The 23,292-nt window shown below is 32.1% G+C and overlaps 1 protein-coding gene across 1 annotated transcript in view; it reads right to left on the reverse strand.

Moving 5' to 3' along the window:
- Positions 1 to 23,292, reverse strand: part of LOC114328983 (fasciclin-1) — a 319,916-nt gene that overhangs the window by 148,284 nt on the left and 148,340 nt on the right. The window contains exon 5 of the mRNA XM_050658656.1: positions 10,732 to 10,909. Coding sequence (XP_050514613.1) covers positions 10,732 to 10,909 — 178 coding nt within the window. The remainder of the gene's footprint in view (positions 1 to 10,731; positions 10,910 to 23,292) is intronic.

Raw genomic sequence — 23,292 nt, forward strand, 5'->3', positions numbered from 1 at the left:
CTTCACTAGCCAGAGATATAAACTACAAGAAACTTTTTGATTTTTTGATTTCAGATGAGACCGGACTTAGTTATGCTGCCCACCGCAAAAAAGGGCTGTTGTCGAAAAATTGCAGTCAACTCTACAAAAATGAATATTTTTAGCTAAAAATTATTTTGAAAGTACCTTTATGTACTATACTTTTACATGTTCAAATAATTCTAAATAAAAATAATTATTGGCTTTCGAGATATAATTTTTTTAAAAAGTCACTTTTTTTACCAGCAAGACCTATGTAACCCCTTGCTGATGGTTCGGGAATCACTACAGGATACGGATTTTGTTTTCTTTAGTAACGTAATAAACATCAACTTCAGCCATGTTCTTGTTATTACTCCGCTTAAATATATGTCATTAAATATTTTGCTTAGGCGTTGAGTACCGTCAATGTTAAATAGTTTTATGAATTCAGCATATATGCATCGTCAGGTCCAGGAGCTTTGCCATCTTTTAGTTGTGATATTGCTCTTTCCACTTCATCTGATGTGATTGGTAAAGTGGTCATCACATGTAGGATGGAGGATCAAATATGCTATAAATTTTAATAAATAAAAAAAATCATTAGTCTTTGATAGTGCACTTTATGTGAACACACGGTATAGTTCTAAACAGTGAAAAACTACATCCAGCTGCCAGTCTTCGTTATTGCAAACAATGGCCTTTGCCGACAGTGGCTCAGTAAAAGCGCTCGATGACAAATGAATGCGAACACATTTTCCAGACAGGAAAAACATATAAAGTAAATAAATCGCCGACAATTTTTCACCCAGACGTGCATTTTCAGTTGTGAAAATGGAAATATAACACCTACGCTGTATATTTTTGACAAATTGATAAATTCGAAGGATTGCTGACGGAAAGTCTATACACTGTGGGGAGAAATCGACCATTTTGTATTTAAATGATCAATTTTCTGAGGTTGGTAAGACTTGTGAAAATGACAGCAATCAAAGCAACGGTGGATCCAGGACCGATTTTCGGGAGGGGCCATAAACGTTTTTTTTGGGAGGAGTACCAGGGGGTCTGGGGGTAATTTTTAAAAATTAAGGTTACAATGGCGAGTTTTAAGGCACTTTTCTCACACTGTTGAGGGCCATAAAGACATTCAAAACTTAACGTTATTAAAGTATTTAAAGTATTATTAAAGTCAGGATGACTTCCTACAAATTTCTTCGGATCCAAGTGCAGTTCTTTCATTAAGTTTAATACTATTTTTTCCAATGCTTCTCCTGGCAGGCCATCTTTTTCCCCTCTTCCTTAATTTTCACTAATTATTTTTATGTTCTCATAAGCGTCAATGAACCTGACAAAGTCTTCACGAATGTTGTTATTGTGTATATATCTCAAATTTAGAGAAAGCTGTTCCATGTGGGATGGATACGTCGTCGGTCGTTTCGTCAAATATGACAGAGTAATAATTTGCACTCTGAACCTGATTCATAATTTGTTCAATTATTTCTCCACAACATGTTATCAATTTATTTTGAATGGTGCTACTAATGTATGTTGCACAGGAAGCAGAAGGCCATTATCACGATGGCCTCTAGCTCTTAGATGAATATTTTGTCGACTTAAAAACCCAATAGACTCTACTTTTGGTCGTAGTCTTTCTCAATTTTCTTGTATCTCTTTAGATCTCTGAGAGTCTATCTGGTTAATGACTGACTTTTGCGGGTTGCGATAACTTTGTAGAAAATCCAGCCCAATCTGAACGAATTTCTTGTGGTATGATGTTTTTTCATGAGTTTGTATGCCTCCGTCTTTACCCATGAGTTTGGCGAAAGATGATAAAGGGTTAGTGACAAGTTTTTGGGTAGTCATCCCTTTATTGTGACCATATTTTGCATTAGAAAAATAAAACGCAATACTTACAAAACAATATCTTTTTAATATTCGAAAGTGCCAACCAACTCCTTTGTTTTAAGCACTGGTGACCCAAGTAACGCTTCTCTTTTTTTAATTCTGTATGTGTACAGAATGCGGAAATTTACATGATTTTAATGGCTGCCAACATTTTGATTTACAAAACATCCTATGTCATTCTTGAAGCTACCGTTACTGATTTTGTTCAATTCTAGTCAAATAGACATATTTATCCTCTGTTATGTACATTTAATATGTGTTTGAAACTAAAAACATTTGAACTGCAAATATTTAAATTTATATATTTTTTTTAAATTCTCGGAAGGGGCCATGGCCCCCATGTCTCCCTCCCTGGATCTGCCCTTGAATCAAAGCATATAATATATACAAAACGGATATAGGGGCCTTTCTCTACAAATTTATATTCACCATATACGCCAGGGTAATAAGACAAAAATATACCCTGTTCGTGACACTTCAGCAGCCAGGGTACTGAAGCGTTTTTTCGACAAGTAATACCTATAGGAACAAACTGTAACTATTTCCTGCGTAGGATCTGGCGGACATTTTTATTTATAAACAATTAATTTTCAAAAAAGGGCATTTTTCCCTTTTTTTTTTAAATCAATGGAAAGCCGTGAAAGTTATGATTTTTTTAGTACAAATATCTTTGAGATTATGGAAAAAGCTTTAAAATGACATATTACAAAGTTTGATATACTCATTTATTGTTAATATAATTGCGAAAAAAGGTCGGAATTGCAAAAAAAAATTATGTTCGTAATAACTGTTGTAAAAATTAGTGTACAGGTTTGAAATTTTTGTCAAATGAGGTTTCTTTGGTTCTTAATACCTGATAAAAATTTCAAAGCGATTCATTCAATTGTTTAAATTTTATTCGAATTGTTTATCTCAGAGAGCATTTTTTTTGCAATAACATAAGTCAGAAAAAAATGACGTTAGAACCATTCCACAGGTGTCAAATGGAAGAGCATGAGCTATATTTTCAACTTGGTTTAAATAAAGCGAATAAAAATGCATTTATTAGTAATAAATAATTATGCAAAAGTATCATAAATCTTTCCTTATAAACTTTTTGAATAACTTTTTCCAAAAAAATTAACTTTTTTACCCTGTTTTAAGTGCACAACTACCAAGTAATGTTATTTATATCATAATTAATAAAAAATTGTAATAAATATATATAATTTCTTATATAACAAAATAAAAAGTTTATGAGGAAAGATTTACTATACTTTTGCATAATTATTTATTACTAGTAAATGCATTTTTTATTCGTTTTTTTTAAACCAAGTTGAAAACATAGCTCATGCTCTTTCATTTGACACGTATGGAATGGTTCTAACGTCATTTTTTCTGACTTTGTTATTGCAAAAAAAATGCTCTCTGGGATAAACAATTTGAATAAAATTTAAACAATTGAATGAATCGCTTTGAAACTTTTATCACATATTAAGCACTAAAGAACCCTTATATGACAAAAATTTTAAAGCTGTACACTAATTTTTACAATAGATATTGCGAAATTAATTTTTTTTGCAATTTCGATTTTTTCGCAATTATATTAACAATAAATGAGTATATCAAACTTTGTAATACGTCATTTTAAAGCTTTTTCCATAATCTCAAAGATATTTGTAGTAAAAAAGCCATAAGTTTCACTGTTTTCCATTGATTTGAAAATAAAGGGAAAATGCCATTTTTTGACACTTAATTGTTTATAAATAAAAATGGCCGCCAGATCCTGCGCAGGAAATAGTTACAATTTGCTCTTATAGGTATTACCTGTCGAAAAAACGCCTCAGTACCCTGGCTGCTCGAGTGTCATGGAAAAAACCTTATTACCCTGGACTAATATTGCTTTATGTACATTAAACTTTCTCTTCTTCTTCTTCTTCCTTTATGTAAGAAATTATGGTTGTTCATTGGCTGGTTCTTACGCGAAGATTGTCACTCCATCTCTTGTGCGGTCGGCCCATACTTCTTCTACCACTTTGTGATTTGTCCCTCGCTATTTTAACGTTTTTCATTATGATAGGTAGAAAAATCAGTAACCTGCGATACGAAGATGACACACTTATGCTAGCAGCAAATAAAGACGAAATTATTACATCACCGACTGACTAAGCCAGACAAGGACTAGGCCGTCCTACAGACTTTTTCCCATCTGGCCTTTCCCAAAACACATTATTTAATAAGCTGATTGTCAGTACTGCGTATCACATGCGCTGTCCATCTGAATCTATTGGCCTTTACATTATCTGACTAGATTTTCCTTTCCGAAGAGGGCTCTAACTCGTTATTATATCTGCGCCTTCATTCGCTTGTCACGCTGTCTCTAGTAATGTTGATTATAGTTACTTTCGAGTATTCGTTACAAATCTTTACTTTTGTATAATCATTTAAAGTATTCGTTACTTTGATTACTTTGATTACTTTTGTATTTGAGTACCGGTAATCATATCGAGAATCGCATTTCTCAGTATTTCGTATAAGTATAAGATCCGATATAACGACCTTCACCGATCTATTTAAAGGATAGAAATTAAATGATATGTAATTGTTCTGTCATTGCTGCTCCACAATATCAGTAATCTCCAGTAATCTGTTTGCATCAATTAAGTGCTAAAAACAAACCCTCGAAACTCTAGATGACGTACCTTAGCAGTAACCCTGGGCACCCAGGTGCTTCGGAGGTCGGTTTTGATTACAAATTCGTGTTTAGTGACCCCAAATACCCCGAAATAAGAAAATCTGGCCCTTAATATACTGATTTTAACATGTTTATGCCTTTTTCAATGCATTTTATACACTTTAAAATGTAATAATGCATTTCCACCTATTTTTTTATTGTAGACTTTTTACCAGAAGTCATCCTAATCCTAAATACAATGCAAAAAGTTGCAAGTCTCTATGTACCTACTATATTTCTGCTATATAGATTTACTCCTGTGTTTTTAGTGTTAAATGCCCTGGTCTAATAAAAACAATGCCATACCTACATGTAAAATTAAAGTTGATGATCATAGTCTAGAAATATTATCATTTCTACATATTTTCCGGTCAATCTAAGCTATTTTTTTCTATAGGTCTGATAAGAATATATATATAATATATATATATATATATATATATATATAATGTTCTTAAACTCCTAAGTGGAGCATAGAGCTTCAGTGAAAACGCGCCATCGGGTTCTATTTTGCGCTAGGGCCTTCACCTCATTCCAAGACTTTCCTTGACTTCTTATCTCGTCCATGATGGATCTTCTCCAAGTTTGTGCTGGGCGACCTCTTTTTCTCTTTCCTTGGGGATTCCACTCTAGGACATTTTTTGCAATACTGGAACTATCTTTTCGGAGTGTGTGACCTATCTACCCCCACTTTCTGTATTTTATTTCATTTTCTACCCTCTTTTGTTGGGTCAGGTGTAGCAGATCTTCGTTTCTGATGGTGTTTGGCCAGAAAATACGAACAATTCTTCGTAGACATTTGTTAACAAAGACCTGCAATTTGTCTGTAAGGTATTTTGTCACTTTCCAGGTTTCACATCCATAGAGTAGAACAGACATAACATTTGACTGGAATATTCGGATCTTTGTACTTGTAGTATATTCTCCAGACCTCCAAACAGGGTTAAGCATGCTGAAAGCTTGTTGAGCTTTTCGTATCCTCATACGAATATCGTCTTCTGTACCTCCGCTTTCTGTTATGACACTTCCAAGGTACGTGAAGTTCTCCACATTTTCAATCTGCTTGTTGTCGATATTAAATAGCGTGTTGTTCCTTGCATTTATTCTCATCGACTTGGTTTTACCAATATTGATTTTTAAACCTATTTTATTGGCCTCAGTGGATAGTGTTTCCAATTGGTCGGCCACATGCTGGAACCTTTGTCCTAACAGGCAGATATCGTCGGCGTATTCCAGATCACTTAGGCGTGTGGTTAACGTCCATTGTATCCCTTTTGTGTCGAAGTCTAGTTTGGAGAGAACATAGTCCAGAGCTATGTTAAACAGAAACGGAGAAAGCACACATCCCTGTCTGACTCCAGTAAGTACGTCAAATTCGTCACTGTTGACCCCATTGTGTGTCACGCTGCACGTCGCCTCAGTGTACAGTGACTTTATAATGGAAATTATTTTATGAGGAATGTTTCTTAGCTCTAAAATTTTCCATATAGCAACATGAGACAGGCTGTCAAAGGCACGTTCGAAATCGACAAAGACCATGTATAGAGGTGTGTTCCATTCAACCGATTGTTCCATTATTACCCTCACTGTATTAATGTGATCTATGCAGGAAGATTCTGGTCTAAAACCTGCTTGATTCGCTCGAAATTCAACCTTGTTTGTTAATCTTTTATGCATGATGATCGTAAAAATTTTATTTATGACGGTAAGCAAGGTTATTCCTCTCCAATTTTTGCACAGTGTGAGGTTGCCCTTTTTTGGAAGCTTAATAATATTACCTTTTTCTTTCTGATAAGAATAGTGTGTATTTATTATTAAAATCTAATGTGTTGCATTTTTATTTTCAAAAGAACTAACATCTGTGAAATTCTGTGAATTATCTACCTCGACAGATCGTATAGACATCTGTTTCTGGGTGCATGCTTTGTTAAATGATATACCTCCCTCTATTTCAGCTACTTCTCAGCGCCCTGTAATCCTATAAAACTCTTCATAGCCTTCGCCCTTCATAGATTAATTTTAAGTTAACTGTACCAGAGAAAACTGTACTGATACCGAACACTCGTGGAATACCGGTCCGACTCCGATATCAACCGATATTATCCGAGTAGATACAATACTCAAAATCAAAATAGGTACTCGCTCTGATACGATTGGTACGAAGTAATCAGAGTAATCAAAGTAATCAAAGTAACGATTTACCTCTCTGTATAGTAATCGTTACTTTCGGTACTCGTAAGTAACGAGTACTTTGTAACGAATAGTTACTTTTTCAACATCACTAGCTGTCTCTGCAAGGCCATATATCATTCGAAGGAGTTACGTTCCCACATCAGCAATTTATTTACTTCTCTTTTTGTTAGTGTCCATGTTTTGCTTCCATACGCGACTGTTGGTCGTATTATTGTCTTATATATCTGGATTTTTGCACCTCGAGAGAGAATATTTGATTTCATACGCCATCGGCAAAGGCGAGTACAAGTTTTGCTTCCCGAGCAGCTATGTCTGGTTTGATTTTTGGATAATTTTTTCGCTTGACGTATTCTAAGGCCAAGTTTAACAACAACAGGCAATCCTTGCTTCATTAATGGGTTAAAAAGCCAAATATACAGGATATATGCACTTAAAAGACAATATACAGGGTGTTTCATTAATAATTGTCCATATAGTAACTGGAGAAACCTTAGCACAAAATACGAAGATTTAACCTAAAACACTTACATAAAATGTTTTTCCTTACTGAGTTACAGGGTGTATTATCTAAAAATTTAAAAATTATTTATGCTCAGCATTTTAAAACTATTCGACGTATCCTTTTCATACTTGGCAGAAAGTGCGGCTACTAGACACGCTACTAAATTATGATAAACAAACGTTTCTAGCTACTACCAGAGGCGTACGACAGGGGATGGTGAATGTTTGACCCTTCTCAAATTCTACGCCACTGGAGGAATTACTATTTTAGTGCTATTTTTAGATTCTACAATACTTTCTACGTAAATAATATACTCTTCATTGGTAACGATAAAGTCATTAGTTTTCGAGATATTTGAAGTTAAATATGAAACTGCACAGTTATTTTGATTAATTTATGATATGATTCATATGATTAAAATTTAAAAATTATTTGTACTTAGTACTTTAAAGCTATTTGGCGTATCCTTATCATACTTGGCAGACAGGGTAGGTACTGGACACCTTACTAAATTAAAATAAATAAACGTTTCTAGCTACTACCAGAGGCGTACGACAGGGATAGTGACTGGTTGACCCTTCCCAAATTCTACGCCACTGACGAAATTGCTATTTTAGTGTAATTTTTTTATTTTGCAATACTTTTTATGTAAATAATATACTCTTCATTCTTAACGATAAAATGATTAGTTTTCGAGATATTTGAAATTAAAAATGAAGCGACACAATACACTGATCAAAATAACCGTGTCGTTTCATTTTTAACTTCAAATATCTCGAAAACTAATGACTTTATCGTTACAAATGAAGAGTATATTATTTTCATAGAAAGTATTGGAGAATCCAAAAATTGAACTAAAATAGCAATTTCACCAGTGGCGTAGAATTTGCAAAGGGTCAACCATTCACTTTCTCCCGTCGTACGCCTTTGGTAATAGCCAGAAACCTTTGTTTAACATAATTTAGTAGTTTGTATAGTACCTATACTACCTGCCAAGTATGAAAAGGATACGTTGAATAGTTTTAAAACGCTGAACAAAAGTAGTTTTTAAATTTTTAGATAAAACACCCTGTAACTCAGTAAGGAACCACATTTTATTTAAGTGTTTTAGGTTAAATCTTCGTATTTTGTGCTAAGGTTTCTCCAGCTACTATATGGACAATTATTAATGAAACACCCTGTATACTGTATTTACAGTGATGAGCGAGCTAATAATCGGAAAAATAACGCAAAAGATGGAAAACATAATACATTGTGAAGATAAAAGAGATGAAACTAGTAGAGGTGAAAATTATCGATATAAACGTATAAATTAACATTACATAGTTTCCCACCTATAGACGTATATCGGAGGAGTATGACAACTGACTATATGACAGCAGAATTTTATAAAATACTGCTGTCACAGACGTCTAAAGATGAGAAACTATGTAATACTCTGCTAGTTTCATCCCTTTAAATTTCACAATGTATTATGTTTTCCATATTTTGCGCTATTTTGCCGGTTATTAGTGCGCTCATCACTGTAGATTATTTTTTCAAAGTTCTAAAACGTAGTAATAAGATAATCACGTCGCTTTGATAGAAAATAGATCGTATTAATATAAAACTAATCCTTTTGTTAATTTAACGTCTTGAAAGATAACAGTTTATCATATTATATTATTTTGAAAAATAAAATAAAGCAATCTAAATTCTACCCTTGGCATTTTTTGATAATGAATAAATCATTTTTGTTTCTTAACCCGCAGTTTTTTTCACTTCAAGCAGACGTATATTGCAACAGAAGTTCGCATGCTTCGTATATCTTGACCATAAATCATTTTTTGCATTAAAAATTCCTCATGCACCACTATGCTCTATGATCTGTCTCTTAAAAGCGAAAAATAAGTTATAGCCAAAGAGAAGTGGAATGTCCTGTTTTGTCTTTTTTTTTTAAATTCAGTAGGACGGATTTGGGCCGTATAAAGGAAGAGGTCTGAAAAAATATGTACAAGGAGGGTTTTTATACAGTATGTCCCTGTAAGTTGTATCCATATGGAAAACTTTTTTATTATTAATTTTACGAAAAAAAGTTATTCTTCATAAAAAGCTCTGCATGATCTAAACCTAGGATTCAACCATCAGGTATCAAATTTTATGAATATTATACAAGGTATGTCAAAAAATATGAATTTCACCCAAGTGTAAAGTAGCTTTATTTTTCACGATATTGAAAATTGCTGTTATGAAAAGTTGTTTGGAATTAAAAACTATATTCGAATATGCAATTACATCCTTCTAATTGAAATTTTTTTTTTTTAAATTATGGATAACTAACATTATTTTCAGTTATTTTAATTCTGATAACTCTTTTATTATTAATTTTACAATAAGTGATTCTTAATAAAAAGTTCTGGATAGTCTAAAACCTAAAATACAACCATCTTACATCAAATTTTATCAATTTTATACGAGGTATGTCAAAAAAGATAAACGTTGTTCTGAAGCTATTTTCTTGTGGCATTTTTAAAATCAATTACTTTTAATGGAAAATAAGCCATAATTTTACAAAAAAAAAAGATTTTATTAACGTTTCGACGTCCAAGGCGGGTGTCGTTTTCAAAATACAAAATAATACTAATAAACAAAAATGTTGTTGCTTAGTAAAAAATTCTTCTATTTATTTATTCTGACTCATTTATATCGGCAATTCAGTCATGTGTTATACATTTTAAAATAGAAGACTAAAATTATATTGCCAATATTGATGAAAAAATTGAAACGTTAATAAAATCATTTTTTTTTGGTAAAATTGTGGCTTATTTCCCATTAAAAGTAATTGATTAAAAAATATAAATTTAGATCAAAAGTAAAGTACCTTTATAGTTCAGAATATTTCAATTAGAAGGATTTAATTACATACTAAAACATAGTTTTTAATTCTAAATAACTTTTCATAATAACTATTTTCGATATTGTGAAAAATAAACGTATTTTACTCTTGAGGCAGACAAACCCAAAGAGACAAAAATTATAATAAATATATTTACTAAAAACACTAATATATTCTTTTCATACCTTTTCTTGCACTGATATATTTATACATAACTTGAAAGATTCAGCAACTAAACGCCATACTGTCTGTGTGCGCATGCGCGCAGTATTACGAAATTTTACTCTCAATCGCGCATAAAGAAATATAACTTCAAAATTATCGATTACGTCACCACGCCCAGATAGATGACGTCACGCGTGTGATATATTATATGCTATATCATAATCTAAAAATGAAAATCGACCTGTTTCGGGATTTTTCCTTAATGTCGCCGGTTTACGAAATAACGAATTTATTCCTTTCATTTGCACCATACTGTATATGATTAAATATCTTGTCGACACTATATCTAAGCTATTACTCTATACATTCGAAACTACTTACTGACAACTTCGTTGCCTCTTTGTTCTTGCGTAAATAAAATAACAACCCTGATGTTGTTGTCTCCATTTGCCAGCGTCTGATATGGCACGTCTTTTCTAGTTGGCGTTGTGAACAGCACTTGCTGAGGGATGACGTGTCCATCAATTATCTTCTCGTCGATAGAAGCGGCCCTGTCGTTCTGAAATAGAAAAACAAAGGCATTAATAAAAAGAAACTGGTGTTTTATTGGATCGGAAGTGTTGGTAGTCTTTAATGCTACGGGAATGGTGAGGAAATAATATTAGGCCATGGCGGATCTGTGAAAAAACAACATTAATTGAATGTAAATAGTGGAAAAATTCTGATTTTGCCAAAAAAGTTGTGCGATAGCTAAGGGGAACGGAGCAAAATGCAAAATTTTGACGCATCTCAAAATTTTCAATGTGTTTTAAATGTATTAATTTTTTTTCGAATCCTGAGGAAACTAATAAATATTTGTGAAAAATTTAAAAGCAGAATGAAAGACTACTTTGTTACCGAGGGTCGAAAGTCTCTTAGAATAAATAAAAAGTTTCTTTTGAATAAAATATGTGCAATTAAAAATCACACTAAATTTTCTCTTTTATTTTTACCCATGTGACTCATTAAAATAAACATTATAGAAGTTTTCAGGGACTTTCGGCCCTCGGTAATAATGTAATTTTTCATTCTGCGTTTAAAATTTTCAAAAATATTTATTAGTTTTCTTAGGATTCGAAAAAAATGAATACATTTAAAACACATTGAAAATTTTGACATACGTCAAAATTATGCATTTTGCTCCGTTCCCCTTAATAATCATAAATGACTTACCCTCCCTCTAAATAGATAGGGAATATTAATAAAAAAAAATAAATAAAGTTCTGAACCTGTTTCCTGTGGCATATCTAATAGGCCTGGATAGTGATGTAAAATTTCCGGGAAGATTCAAACGCCGGAAAGTTTCCGGAAACTTTCCGGGAATATAGGAAACTTTCGGAAACTTATGGAAATATTGAATTTTTTCGTGTTAGTCTATTGCATGTTAGTGTGTATTGTATGTATGCTGTATGTCTATTGTATGTTAGTTCTGTAAAAATGTTTTCTTTCTTGTCAATAATGATTGGTTAATATTTTGTCTATACACTGCTTAGCTAATATATGCTCTTTACCAGTGATGCTTTGTCCTGTTAAAAGAATCAAGTAAGTTTGCAGCATAGTGCACAGGCTTCACTGCCATTTTTTATTTTTTTTTTCTAATTTAGATATAAGCATTCCTTTTCCTCGGGCTTACTGATTGGAAGTAATGGAATATTCCCGGTAAAAATATTTGCTATCTCCTTAAATGCCTCGACAACCTGGGATATTTTAAACATATTGCCTTCCAAAAAAGTAATCCATTTTACAATTATTATTGGTGTTGGCACAACTGCTACTTTTTGCAACTTTATTTAAAATATTTCATCATCCAAACAGTTTTATTTAAAATTCCGTGAAAATTTTAAATTTTCTCCCTCTATCACCATAAGCATTTTTGTAAAGCACTTTCAAACACAATAAGGCTACTTTACAATTAAGGATTGAATCCGATCTAGTTTTTAGAGGAAGTTTTAATGATATAACTTTATTGTAGCTTTGAAGCTAGATTGTATTAAATCGGGCAAGATATATGTGGGAATTAGTTACCTTTTTAACAATTTCTTTACAACATGCCTCAACATTTTTAAGAGAATGTAGGTTCATCAAATCAGACATCAACAAATTTAATGTATGAGAAACACAGGAATATGTTTCAATAAAATTATATTTGTTTTTTATCGATCATTTTGCCTTTGGCAAAATGAACCATCGGTGCTGCATTGTCTGTAACAATCCCACAAAATTTTTCTGGGCCGACTCCCTTTATATTATATTATTTATTATTTCTTGTGAAAGATATTCAGCTGTGTGCCTTTTACAATCTGTAAAAAGTGTTAAGTATACACATTACTGTTTCAGGTGTTGTAAAGCAGCGTTTAGACACCGCTATAAATCGCAACAATTTATCGATATTAATCGAGTTGTTTCAATTTATCGTTGAGTGTAAACTGTACAATGCAGCGATTTATCGGAATTGGGGGATTGGAGTTGGTATCGGATTGCATCAATTTATTGTAATGATCAAGTTGTTTCAGTTTATAAGGCAGCGTTTAGACACAGCGATAAATCCGTGCAATTTATCGATATCAATCGAGTTGTTTCAATTTATCGTTGTGTGTAAACGGTACATCGCAGCGATTTATCGGGATTGAATTCATCAATCTATTGTAACGATCGAGTTGTTTCAGTTTATAATCAATCGCGACAATATATCGCAGCTTCTAAACAGCTTTATAAAATTCAATAAATCGTAGTAATTTATCGTCACAATAAATTGCTCGCATTTATCACGGTGCCTCAACACCACTTAATTGATCGCATTGTCTAAACAGCTTTAAAAAAATCAATAAATCGTAGCAATTTATCGTCACAATAAATTGCTCGCATGTATCGCGGCGTCTAAACGCCCTTAAAGTTAATAACATATTGGTTTCTTATATTTGACCAGCCATCACACTGAATGCCTAGAATGCCTGAGAATGAAATTCTCGGAAATATTATGGAAATATTCTCGGAAACATTCTCGAAAGTTCTCGGAAATATTCTCGAGAATTTTCCATTGAAAGTTTCTGGGAATATTCGCGGTCAGGAGAATATTTCCATTTTTATAGGCGAATATTCTAGGAAACTTTCCAATATTCGCAAATATTCGCTTGGAAATATTCTCGACTCACATCACTAGGCCTTGATCCCGCGTACCAAAAAAAGTTGATTAATAGAAAGCTGAAAATTTGTTAATAGCTTAACGGTGTCTAGTCGGACAAACTTTGACGTAAGGGAACAATGGAACAGGGGAAGTTTTAATTGTGGAACAGTTTAAAAATTTGAAACGTGAGATTACAAAAACTTCCCATGTATTTTGTCGGACAGAACATCAAATTGATTTGTTACCCTTTCATTAAACTCTCATGCAAAAATCAGACTGCTATTCTATTACTAACCAACATGATTCCTGTCATTTGACCTGTTCTTCGTGTTCCACTCATTAAAATGCACAGTTGGTGATAAACAGCAGTCTGATTTTTGCATGAGAGTTTAATGAATTTAAAAGATCTGATATGAATATTACGTGGCGCGAAAATGTATTTTCATTTTGATGGAAAATAAAATTCTAGTTTTATTTTAAAAATTTATCCATAATATTTGCTAAATTTGAAGCAAAACGCTCCACAAAAGAGTAATTTGTTCCATTTTTTATTTTGAAGCTTTTTTGTAGTGTGTACTCCAAATTTAGAAAATATTATAGAAAAATCTTTCAAAATAAAAGTATAATTTTATTTTCTATCTAACTGAAAATCCATTTTTGCGCCACTTAATATTTCTATAAGCTCTTTTGTCGCTGAAATATTGTGTGTGCCACTCATTTGTAAGGCATTTAGCGGTTTTTTATTCTTGTATCAGGAGTTTTCAGTTTTTTATAAATTAAATGTATGAACTTACATGGCTGGCAAATGAGCTCCGATTGCCCGATCAAATTTAGCGTCGTAACCACTACAACTAGACCATTTCAGCGATAATGGTTAAATGGATTATACTTTGGAGCGCGATAACTTCTGTAAGGCTTAACCGATTGTGGTCACTAAACATGAGTTAGGAAGGTATTGACAAGTAGTATCTGATGCATCCAAGGTCAAGTATGAAAACTAATGGTATTAGACAAATTATTGAGCTTGAAAAGCCGTTTTTTCCCATAGGAAATATACATATTACTTAAAAATTCGAATTTACCGGATATGAGGCATATACCGATAATCACATCTAGAGTCCTCCTACAAACACTCAGTTATTGGCGCAATTCGTTCACTAATTACCATTGTTTTCAAATGTAGACAATTACATTTTTAAAATCACTACATATCAATATTCTGATTGTAACCGAGCCAATATATTTAAAATTGACTATCTATACCTGTAATGTCAATGTCGTCGACAATTCAAGTACTTCCTGATTTCATACTCACTTGGCAGACTTCAGTTTATTAAGATGGTTGTTTGAGATTTCGGGTAGGGTCTCGCAATGTTCCCAGAAAGTATCTGCTAACATCGGCTTCAAACGTTTATAATTGAAGCGCTTATTGTATAAAGGGTATAAGTCCACAATACTTAGTTTTGAGAATAACGAAAAAAACTATTTAGTTTAGAAACTTGATGACCTATCAAATTTTGTTCTACAGATGAAATGTAGAAGGAGACCAATAGTAAAGTGACATGTGATACAGCAAACTTGGCTTTGAAAACAATTAAGGTAAAAAAGCCGTTTTTAAAGGCTGGAACCTGATTTCTTTATACAATCAATGAATAAATGATGAAATAGTGCTGCTTCTCTACAGCTAAATTATTAATTTATTTATAAAAAAGGTTTATTATTACAAACAAGACCTAAAATACATCGTAAGACTAACTAACGTAAGCTAACCAAGTAATAAAATAAACGACAAAGTGACAAAACGATGGTGGCACCACATGAATTATTGTATAAAGGTTATCAGTCCCGGACTAGTTCCCTTTATACGCTCAACAAAAATTTTATCGTGCGATATTTCGCACGATATCTAGGGACATCGGTTAACCCCAATAATGACACATCTGAGGAAATAAAAGGCGAATAATAATTGCAAACAGGTGTTATCATGGTCTATCAAAGTACTTATCTAACAAACGTCTGTCTCAAAAAACTCGTATAAGGCTGTATAGAACATTGATAGTCCCCGTTCTCACATATGGTTCAGAGGCATGGACGCTAACTAAAACAGATGAATCCGCTCTATCAATTTTTGAAAGAAAGGTACTACGCAAGATATTCGGAGCGGTTTGTGAGAACGGAATATGGAGGCGTAGATATAACTTTGAACTGCAGAATATCTACAAGCAAACGTTTGGTGGAAAAGATATTATCACTATAATTAAGCGAAATCGCCTGCAGTGGGCAGGACATGTAGCCCGAGCCCCTGAATCGAACATGATAAAAAGGATTCTAACAGCTCAACCCGTGGGAATGAGAAGACGGGGTAGACCAAAGTTGAGATGGATGGACGGGGTAACACAAGATGCCGAGAAGATCGGAGTCGGCAACTGGAAAGTGCAGGCAAGGGACAGAACAGAATGGCGTAGAACGCTTGAGAAGGTCGAGGCCCTCTAAGGGCTGTAGCACCATGATGATGATGATGATATTTTGCGTACGGTGAGAGATACAAATTTACTTTATAGACTCATCGATCCGTCGACGTTGGTTTAACAAAATGTATATGTATCTCACTTTAATTTCGTACGGAAGTACGGTACCTTTATACAATAAGCGATTCAATTTCACGATTTAAGGATGTAAATTGAATTGTACATATAACCACTGTTTGGTTTTGGGGCTATTTTGTAAGTACATGACTTCACTGATGATGGACTGATAAGTCCTAAAACGTTCGTTTTGAACAAATTTATGTAATCCATTTGGATTTTTAAGGTTTTTAATTAAATTATACCTACTACTGAGGAGTTTTTTACTTGGATGTTAGAGCTTTTTAACTACATGGTGTACAGCCAAGTGTCGGGAACTTTCCCGTTTTAGTACAAATATTCTCATATTGTAAATAAATGTAAATTAAATTGAATGATACAATCGAACCCGCTTATTGGAATAGCCTTCGTGCCAAGCAAAAATATTCCTATAACCGGGGTATTCTAATAACCGATCAGTGGTGGCTAGTAGAAATAAATGTACTCAATATACATCATAATAGTACAACCCACTTTGTACATGTACATACTATGTATTGCTTATTTTATTAAAACACCAAACTACATTATCTGTGCATGCTTTACACAAATAAGTATGAAATGTATGCAATAATATGTAGATATAGGTATACATATTTTCTTATTAATTAACATACATGCAACAGACTTCCTTTTTTTTTTTGGAAAAATAATCGGTAATTTAAGGCTAATTTTTTTTGTTACCTAAAATATTAGTCACTTGTTGCTTTAAAAAATAATAATTAAAAAATTGACACTGGTTTTACCCTCCAGAAAACTTCATATAATACATTATAAAGCGGTTATTATAGAGGGTGTCCCGAAAAGAATGGTCATAAATTATACCACATATTCTGGGGTCAAAAATAGTTCGATTGAACCTAACTTACCTTAGTACAAATATGCTCACAAAAAAAGTTACAGCCCTTTGAAGTTACAAAATGAAAATCGATTTTTTTCAATATATCGAAAACTATTAGAGATTTTTTATTGAAAATGGACATGTATAATTCTTATGTCCGCAACATCTTAAAACAAAATTATAGTGAAATTTGTCCACCCCATAAAAATTTGTGGGGATTTTGTTCCTTTAAACCCCCCCAAACTTTTGTGTACGTTCCAATTAATTCATTATTGTGGTACCATTAGTTAAACACAACGTTTTTAAAACTTTTTTGCCTCTTAGTATTTTTTCGATAAGCCAGTTTTTATTGAGATGCGGCTTCTTTTTCAATATATTTACGTAAAAGTTTTATGGGGGTTTTGTTCCTTTAAACCCCCCTAATGTTTGTGTACGTTCCAATTAAACTATTATTGTGGTACCATTAGTTAAACACAGTGTTTTTAAAACTTTTGTTCATAAGACACCTTTTATCGATATGTAGCTTCTTTTTCAAAATATACCTAAAAATGTAAATTATAAATAAATTTTCAGATTATTAACAGGTCTCTATAACCGTACTTAACCATATACAAATATGTGGTGGATTCGACAAATATTCAAAATATCTCGATAAACACTGGCTTATCGAAAAAGTACTAAGAGGCAAAAAAGTTTTAAAAATAATGTGTTTAACTAATAGTGCCACAATAATAATTTAATTGGAACGTACACAAAAGTTTGGGGGGGTTTAAGGGAACAAAACCCCCATAAAATTTGTATGGGGTGCACAAATTTTACTTAATTTTTTTTTTAAGATATTACTGTCGTAAAAATGGCACATGTCAATTTTCAATAAAAAGTCTCTGAGAGTTTTCGATATATGAAAAAAAATCGATTTTCATTTTGTAACTTCAAAGGGCTGTAACTTTTTTTGTGTGCACTATTGTATATAGGTAAGTGAGGTTCAATCAACCTATTTTTGACCCCAGAATCTGTGGTATAATTTATGACCAATCTTTTCGGGACACCCTGTATACAAGCGGTTATGACTTATAAATTAACTGTTTCTAAAAATCTAAACAGACAACGACGTGGGTGGTGGGTGAGCAATAAGAATATTTACACAAATGAAAAAGTACCTACCTTATGATCGGTAAATGTTGGCGGACGTTAGAATTGGTGCCCGTAATAAAGTGTTTATTATCGACAGGTCCTATAAACCAGAAATCATTTAAATTCGTGGGAAATTGTACATAACAGTTTTTGGTTACTTGAAAAATATATTCTAATAAGCAGTACCATTTTACAAAAACGTATTCCTATAAGCAGTTAAATTTATTAAGGAGTAAATAGAAACGTTTCGGGACCTCAAAATTATATTTCTCAAACCGGGATATTCCTATAAGCGGTACTCTAATAAGCGGGTTCGGCTGTATCATTTTTAACAAAATATGTTCAATTGAACAAATGTTCAATTTGTTCGATCAATAAAATGTTATGATGTAAATGTTATCACAGTTTATTATCAATAACTAATTTCTTCTCTATTCTTCGTGTCTATACTGCTAAGCATAAATGAGGCGCTCAGAGCAACAGTGGCCTAACCCACAAATTGAGCATTTTTAGATTAATACATCAATAAAAGCAGAGACATTGGACCTATAGATCAACAGTGGTCTACACAACCTAGCTCTATATTTGGCTAGATGGCACTATATAATTTATTGTTGCCTTTACAAATATACTGGAAATACGAATGCAACAGTGGCCTAACCCTCAATTGCATGGCTCAGGCCACTGTTGTTTCTACAGTTAGTAAACAGCTATCAACAAGTGTTCATCGTATTAGAATAATACGCATAATTCATAAGAATGACTATTTTTAATTTTATTAAGTAATAAGTATTTTACAATAATTTAATTTGACATATCAATTTCCTATTTAGTAGCCAATTTTGTGGCTTAATACGAACTAAAATAGTAAATTAGTAATACAAAGTATTAATTTGTATTAATTGTATTAATTAAAATAAATAATTCTCCTAAGTCTTATTTAATTTTTGTAAAGGTTCTTTCTGTCGGTAGCCAACTCTGTAGAGGTAATGCTAACAATTACCATAAACTTCTCGGAAGGCTTTGTACACAATGATAATAGTTTTGTACAGACGATACCGACGTGACGACACAAAGATACGAAAAATGTATATTGGCTAAGTAATAATAAAAATTTTTACTACCTATTATTATTTTGAGGAATCCCTAATAAACTTTATGCAAATTATTTAGTTTCTTTAATATTAGTGATATTATGTGAATAACACCTTAAAATTTTCCCAGGGTACTTATACGAAAATATCAACACATATTTTCAATAAAAATAGGTAGATTTACCTAATTAGTAGTAAAGTCTTGACTATCAACAACAAAGTATCTGGAACGAGATCGATTTCTTGTACATTATGTTACCAATTTTGTAAAAACTGAAACGTTGATCATGTATTCAGATCAATGTGGCTGTCAAAATAGGAACATTAAAATCGCCCTATTATGCAAGCATATTGTTGTCTCAAATGTATTTTCTGTGAAAGAAATTCACCACAAGTTTCCAGTAAGTGGCCATTCATACTTGCCATGCGACCAAGATTTTGGTTTAGTGGAAAAACAAAAGAAATTCTTTAGGGATATCTTTATTCCATCCAAATGATTGAAATAAAGTAATTGAATGTGCTAAAAAAACTGCCATTCAAAGTGATATCAATGACTTCCAAAGATTTTTATTCTACTATTAAGTTGGAAAAAAATGTTACTAACAGAAAAATATCCATGAATAAAGGAAAAGTCGAATGGCTTAAAATTCAATGACTGCATTATAAGGACACCGATTCATCAGTAATTGAGTACAAGTACTCTAATAATGAAGAAGTGTTATTTGATTCGGTTCGTAATATTGACTTAAAAAAGAAAAAGGATCTCTTGGAGCTTATAGCGTTCATTCCACCCATACATCACAACTTTTATAAAGATTTAACGACAACTTCAACCCCTATGGAAGAGATTATTTACTCAGAAGAAGAATCCGAAACATAAGCTTTTATTCTTTGATTTCATCTTTTTGTCAAATTTGTATTTTGTTCATTATGTCTTAATAAATAACTAAAAAAATTAAAAATTCAATATTTATTGGTAAAAGACTTGGCCTATCCAACAATTTTAAATAAGCAACAATGGCCTAACCCACATTTTTTCTTTAAATTACTATCAAATTGTTTCTCACTATGCATCATTCGAAACATAATAAAAAAACTAAATTAAAAATATCTCAATATAGATTTTAATTACCATAGTGTTAGAATACTATTAAATCAAATTTGTTGAAAAACTAAGATTGCATTTATCTCAAAACTACCTGTTTGGGGTTAGGCCACTGTTGCCCTGAGCGCCTCAAATAATTCTTCTAATAAAATATTTATATTTAGAACACATTTACTAATAAAATCGATCGAAACATAAAAGTTCGGCCGTTGTTATTCATCACGTGCCATACAAACAGCCCGAATGGATTTCCATTGGCAACACAACATCCAGAATCTGCCCTATATGTGGAACTGTCTTTATTGGTTTTCATTTGAGAGAAAAATAGGCGACGATACGATGACCCAAAAAACGTTGGCAAGGCAAGGAGCTGGCGAACTGACTGCAGACATTAGACGAAAAAAGTGATTAATGGACCTGGAAACGATAAATAAAGGCTATAGCGGGATAAGATGGTCAAAATTGCACCAGGCTCGATTCAGTTTTGGGTTTAGCCATTCGAAAATATGTAATTGAAAACTCACTCAGCCAAATTTTCAAGTCCCTAGGTGCATCGGGGGGTCCGCTATGGAAAAAAATGTGATTTTTGGAAAACATTTTTTTCCAGACGCTGTATTGCTGCAAAAAATCTGAAAAAATTAATGAATGCGTATCTTAACAATACAAAGCTGCCAGATTTTTTTCAGATTTTTAGCTTCAAAATTGAGCGCGGGAAAAATTTTTGAAATTTTCAAAATTTTTTTAGGTTATGTTGTAAATTTTTCGCCAACTTTAAAATATTGGTATTTTGTGTATTTTTTTCCATTCTTTCGAATGGCATAGGCATCATTATCATTTTCGACGTGGAAAATACCTAAAAATCGAAAAAACTGTTTTTTTTTTTGGCATTTTCAAGTTTTTGACTCATAAACTCAACAACATGCAGCTAAATTAATCATCATTTACATTTTTATATGTATTGTTACATTTACAATCAAAATCAGCTATTAGAACTTATTTTTTTCCTACAGCATGCCGAAAAACCCCGTTTTCGGCGTTTTTACTAAATAGCCTCAGAAATCAGTAAAAAAAATAATTCTTTTAACGTTTAAAAAATTAAAATTTTGTTGTTCTCGATAGAATGTAATACAATTATTACTTAAATAAATTATTTTTTGTTTTGCACGATTGTTTGAATTTCATATATAATAATATCGTCCCATTAAGGGTACCCTGCCATAGGCTTATAAAAAAAATCAATAAATTAATTTTTTTAACGTTTTAATGTTTAAAAAATAAAATTTTTGTAGTATTCGATAGAAAATGTTGCCTCTTTATAAAAATGCTTGTTGCGGTTGTGATTTTCAAAGCGCGCTAAGGTTAAAAAAGCTGGCACTTTGGTGCCGTACGCAAGGAAGCGCTTCTAGCCACGTTTTTGGAAAAAACTCAGGATAAACCAGTCCTCAAGTACCCGCCATCGAAGCCACTAACTACTTACGTAATAAAAATATTTTTAAAATAATAAAATAAGAAAATCTACGGTTTCGTTTTGATTAAAAACTAAAAATAAATAGATAAAAAACTATTTTTATTAAACGTTAATGAGGAATTATTATTTAAATAAATAGTTATTAATTTATTTGAATTACTTAATTGATTAAATAGTGCAACCTAAAGAGTGCAGAGTGTTTAAAGGGATTAATAAATTAATTATTAAAAAGTTACTACACAATCATAAAATTACAAAATTCAAATTAATATACAGCATGGTGCAAAGAAAGAAATAAATTCGTTATTTCGTAAACTGGCGACTTTTGGAAAAATACCGAAACGGGTCGAGTGTGATACGAGTCACGTCATCCATCTGGGCGTGATGACGTAATCGATGATTTTTTTAAATGAGAATATGGGTCGTGTGGCAACTCATTTCAAAGGATATTCAGTTCTCTATTCATTAATATAAATACTAACACAATTATTCATACAGGGTGACCAAAAAAAAATTTGAATTAAATTAATTGACATAAAAAGAAGAATTTAAGTAATGTATTTACTTCAAAATATATTTTACTGCTGTTAGAAAACAGAAGAAAATGTTTGAGATATAAACATTGCTTTTCCCTTAAATTCAATGTTCAAGCCAGCTCCTGCTAGCCACCTGCCTCTTGGAAGTTTGAACATTTTATTTAAGCGAAAAGCAATGTTTATTTTTCGAATAAACCTTTTTTCCGTTTTCTGAAAGTAAAATATATTTTGAATTAAATAAATTACATACATTTTTTTTTTGTAAATTAATTTATTAAAAAAAATTTAGTCGCTCTGTATAAATAATAAGGGTAATGTTTCCATTGTTTTCAATCGGTGGGATGTAGAGTAATATTTTTGATGATATTTTATGTGCTATTAGATTGAAAACTTAGTCCTTTCTAATAATGGTAATGTTTATACTACTGAATAGAGAATTGAATAACCTTTCGAATAACCAAATTATTGTAAAGTCCCAGTGATTGGCCGTGTACCATAGTTAAAAAACTTACACAGAATTAAAAAACTTCGGTTTGTATATTGGTATAAAATTCTATTAAAAAACTTTTAAAAAAGTCATCCAAATAGATTATAGAAAAACATCAGAACATTTTCTTTCTAGTCAGATCATCTTCAGTGACATTCTGTTATTATTATGTAGTCTTCAAAATTACATAATTATTTATTAAAATTTCCCATATAAATAGTTAATCATAAAAATGCCAAAGGAAATAGCTTCAGAACAACATTAAAATTATACTTTTGAAATGCGGCACAATGTCGATATTAATGGATTTTACTAAAGCTCAAAAGCAGCATGGCTTCCCTGCTCGAAAAACTGAAGGGGTACTTGTCACAACGAGTTCGAGGTCAAGACGAAATTCGGTCTGTGTCACTCGTCTTGACTTGTCATTCCAAAAGTATAATTTTAATAAAAATTTTATTTTAATAAAATTATGTAATTTTAAAAACTACAT

This window comes from Diabrotica virgifera, chromosome 8, assembly GCF_917563875.1.
Source record: "Diabrotica virgifera virgifera chromosome 8, PGI_DIABVI_V3a".
Lineage (NCBI taxonomy): Eukaryota > Metazoa > Arthropoda > Insecta > Coleoptera > Chrysomelidae > Diabrotica > Diabrotica virgifera.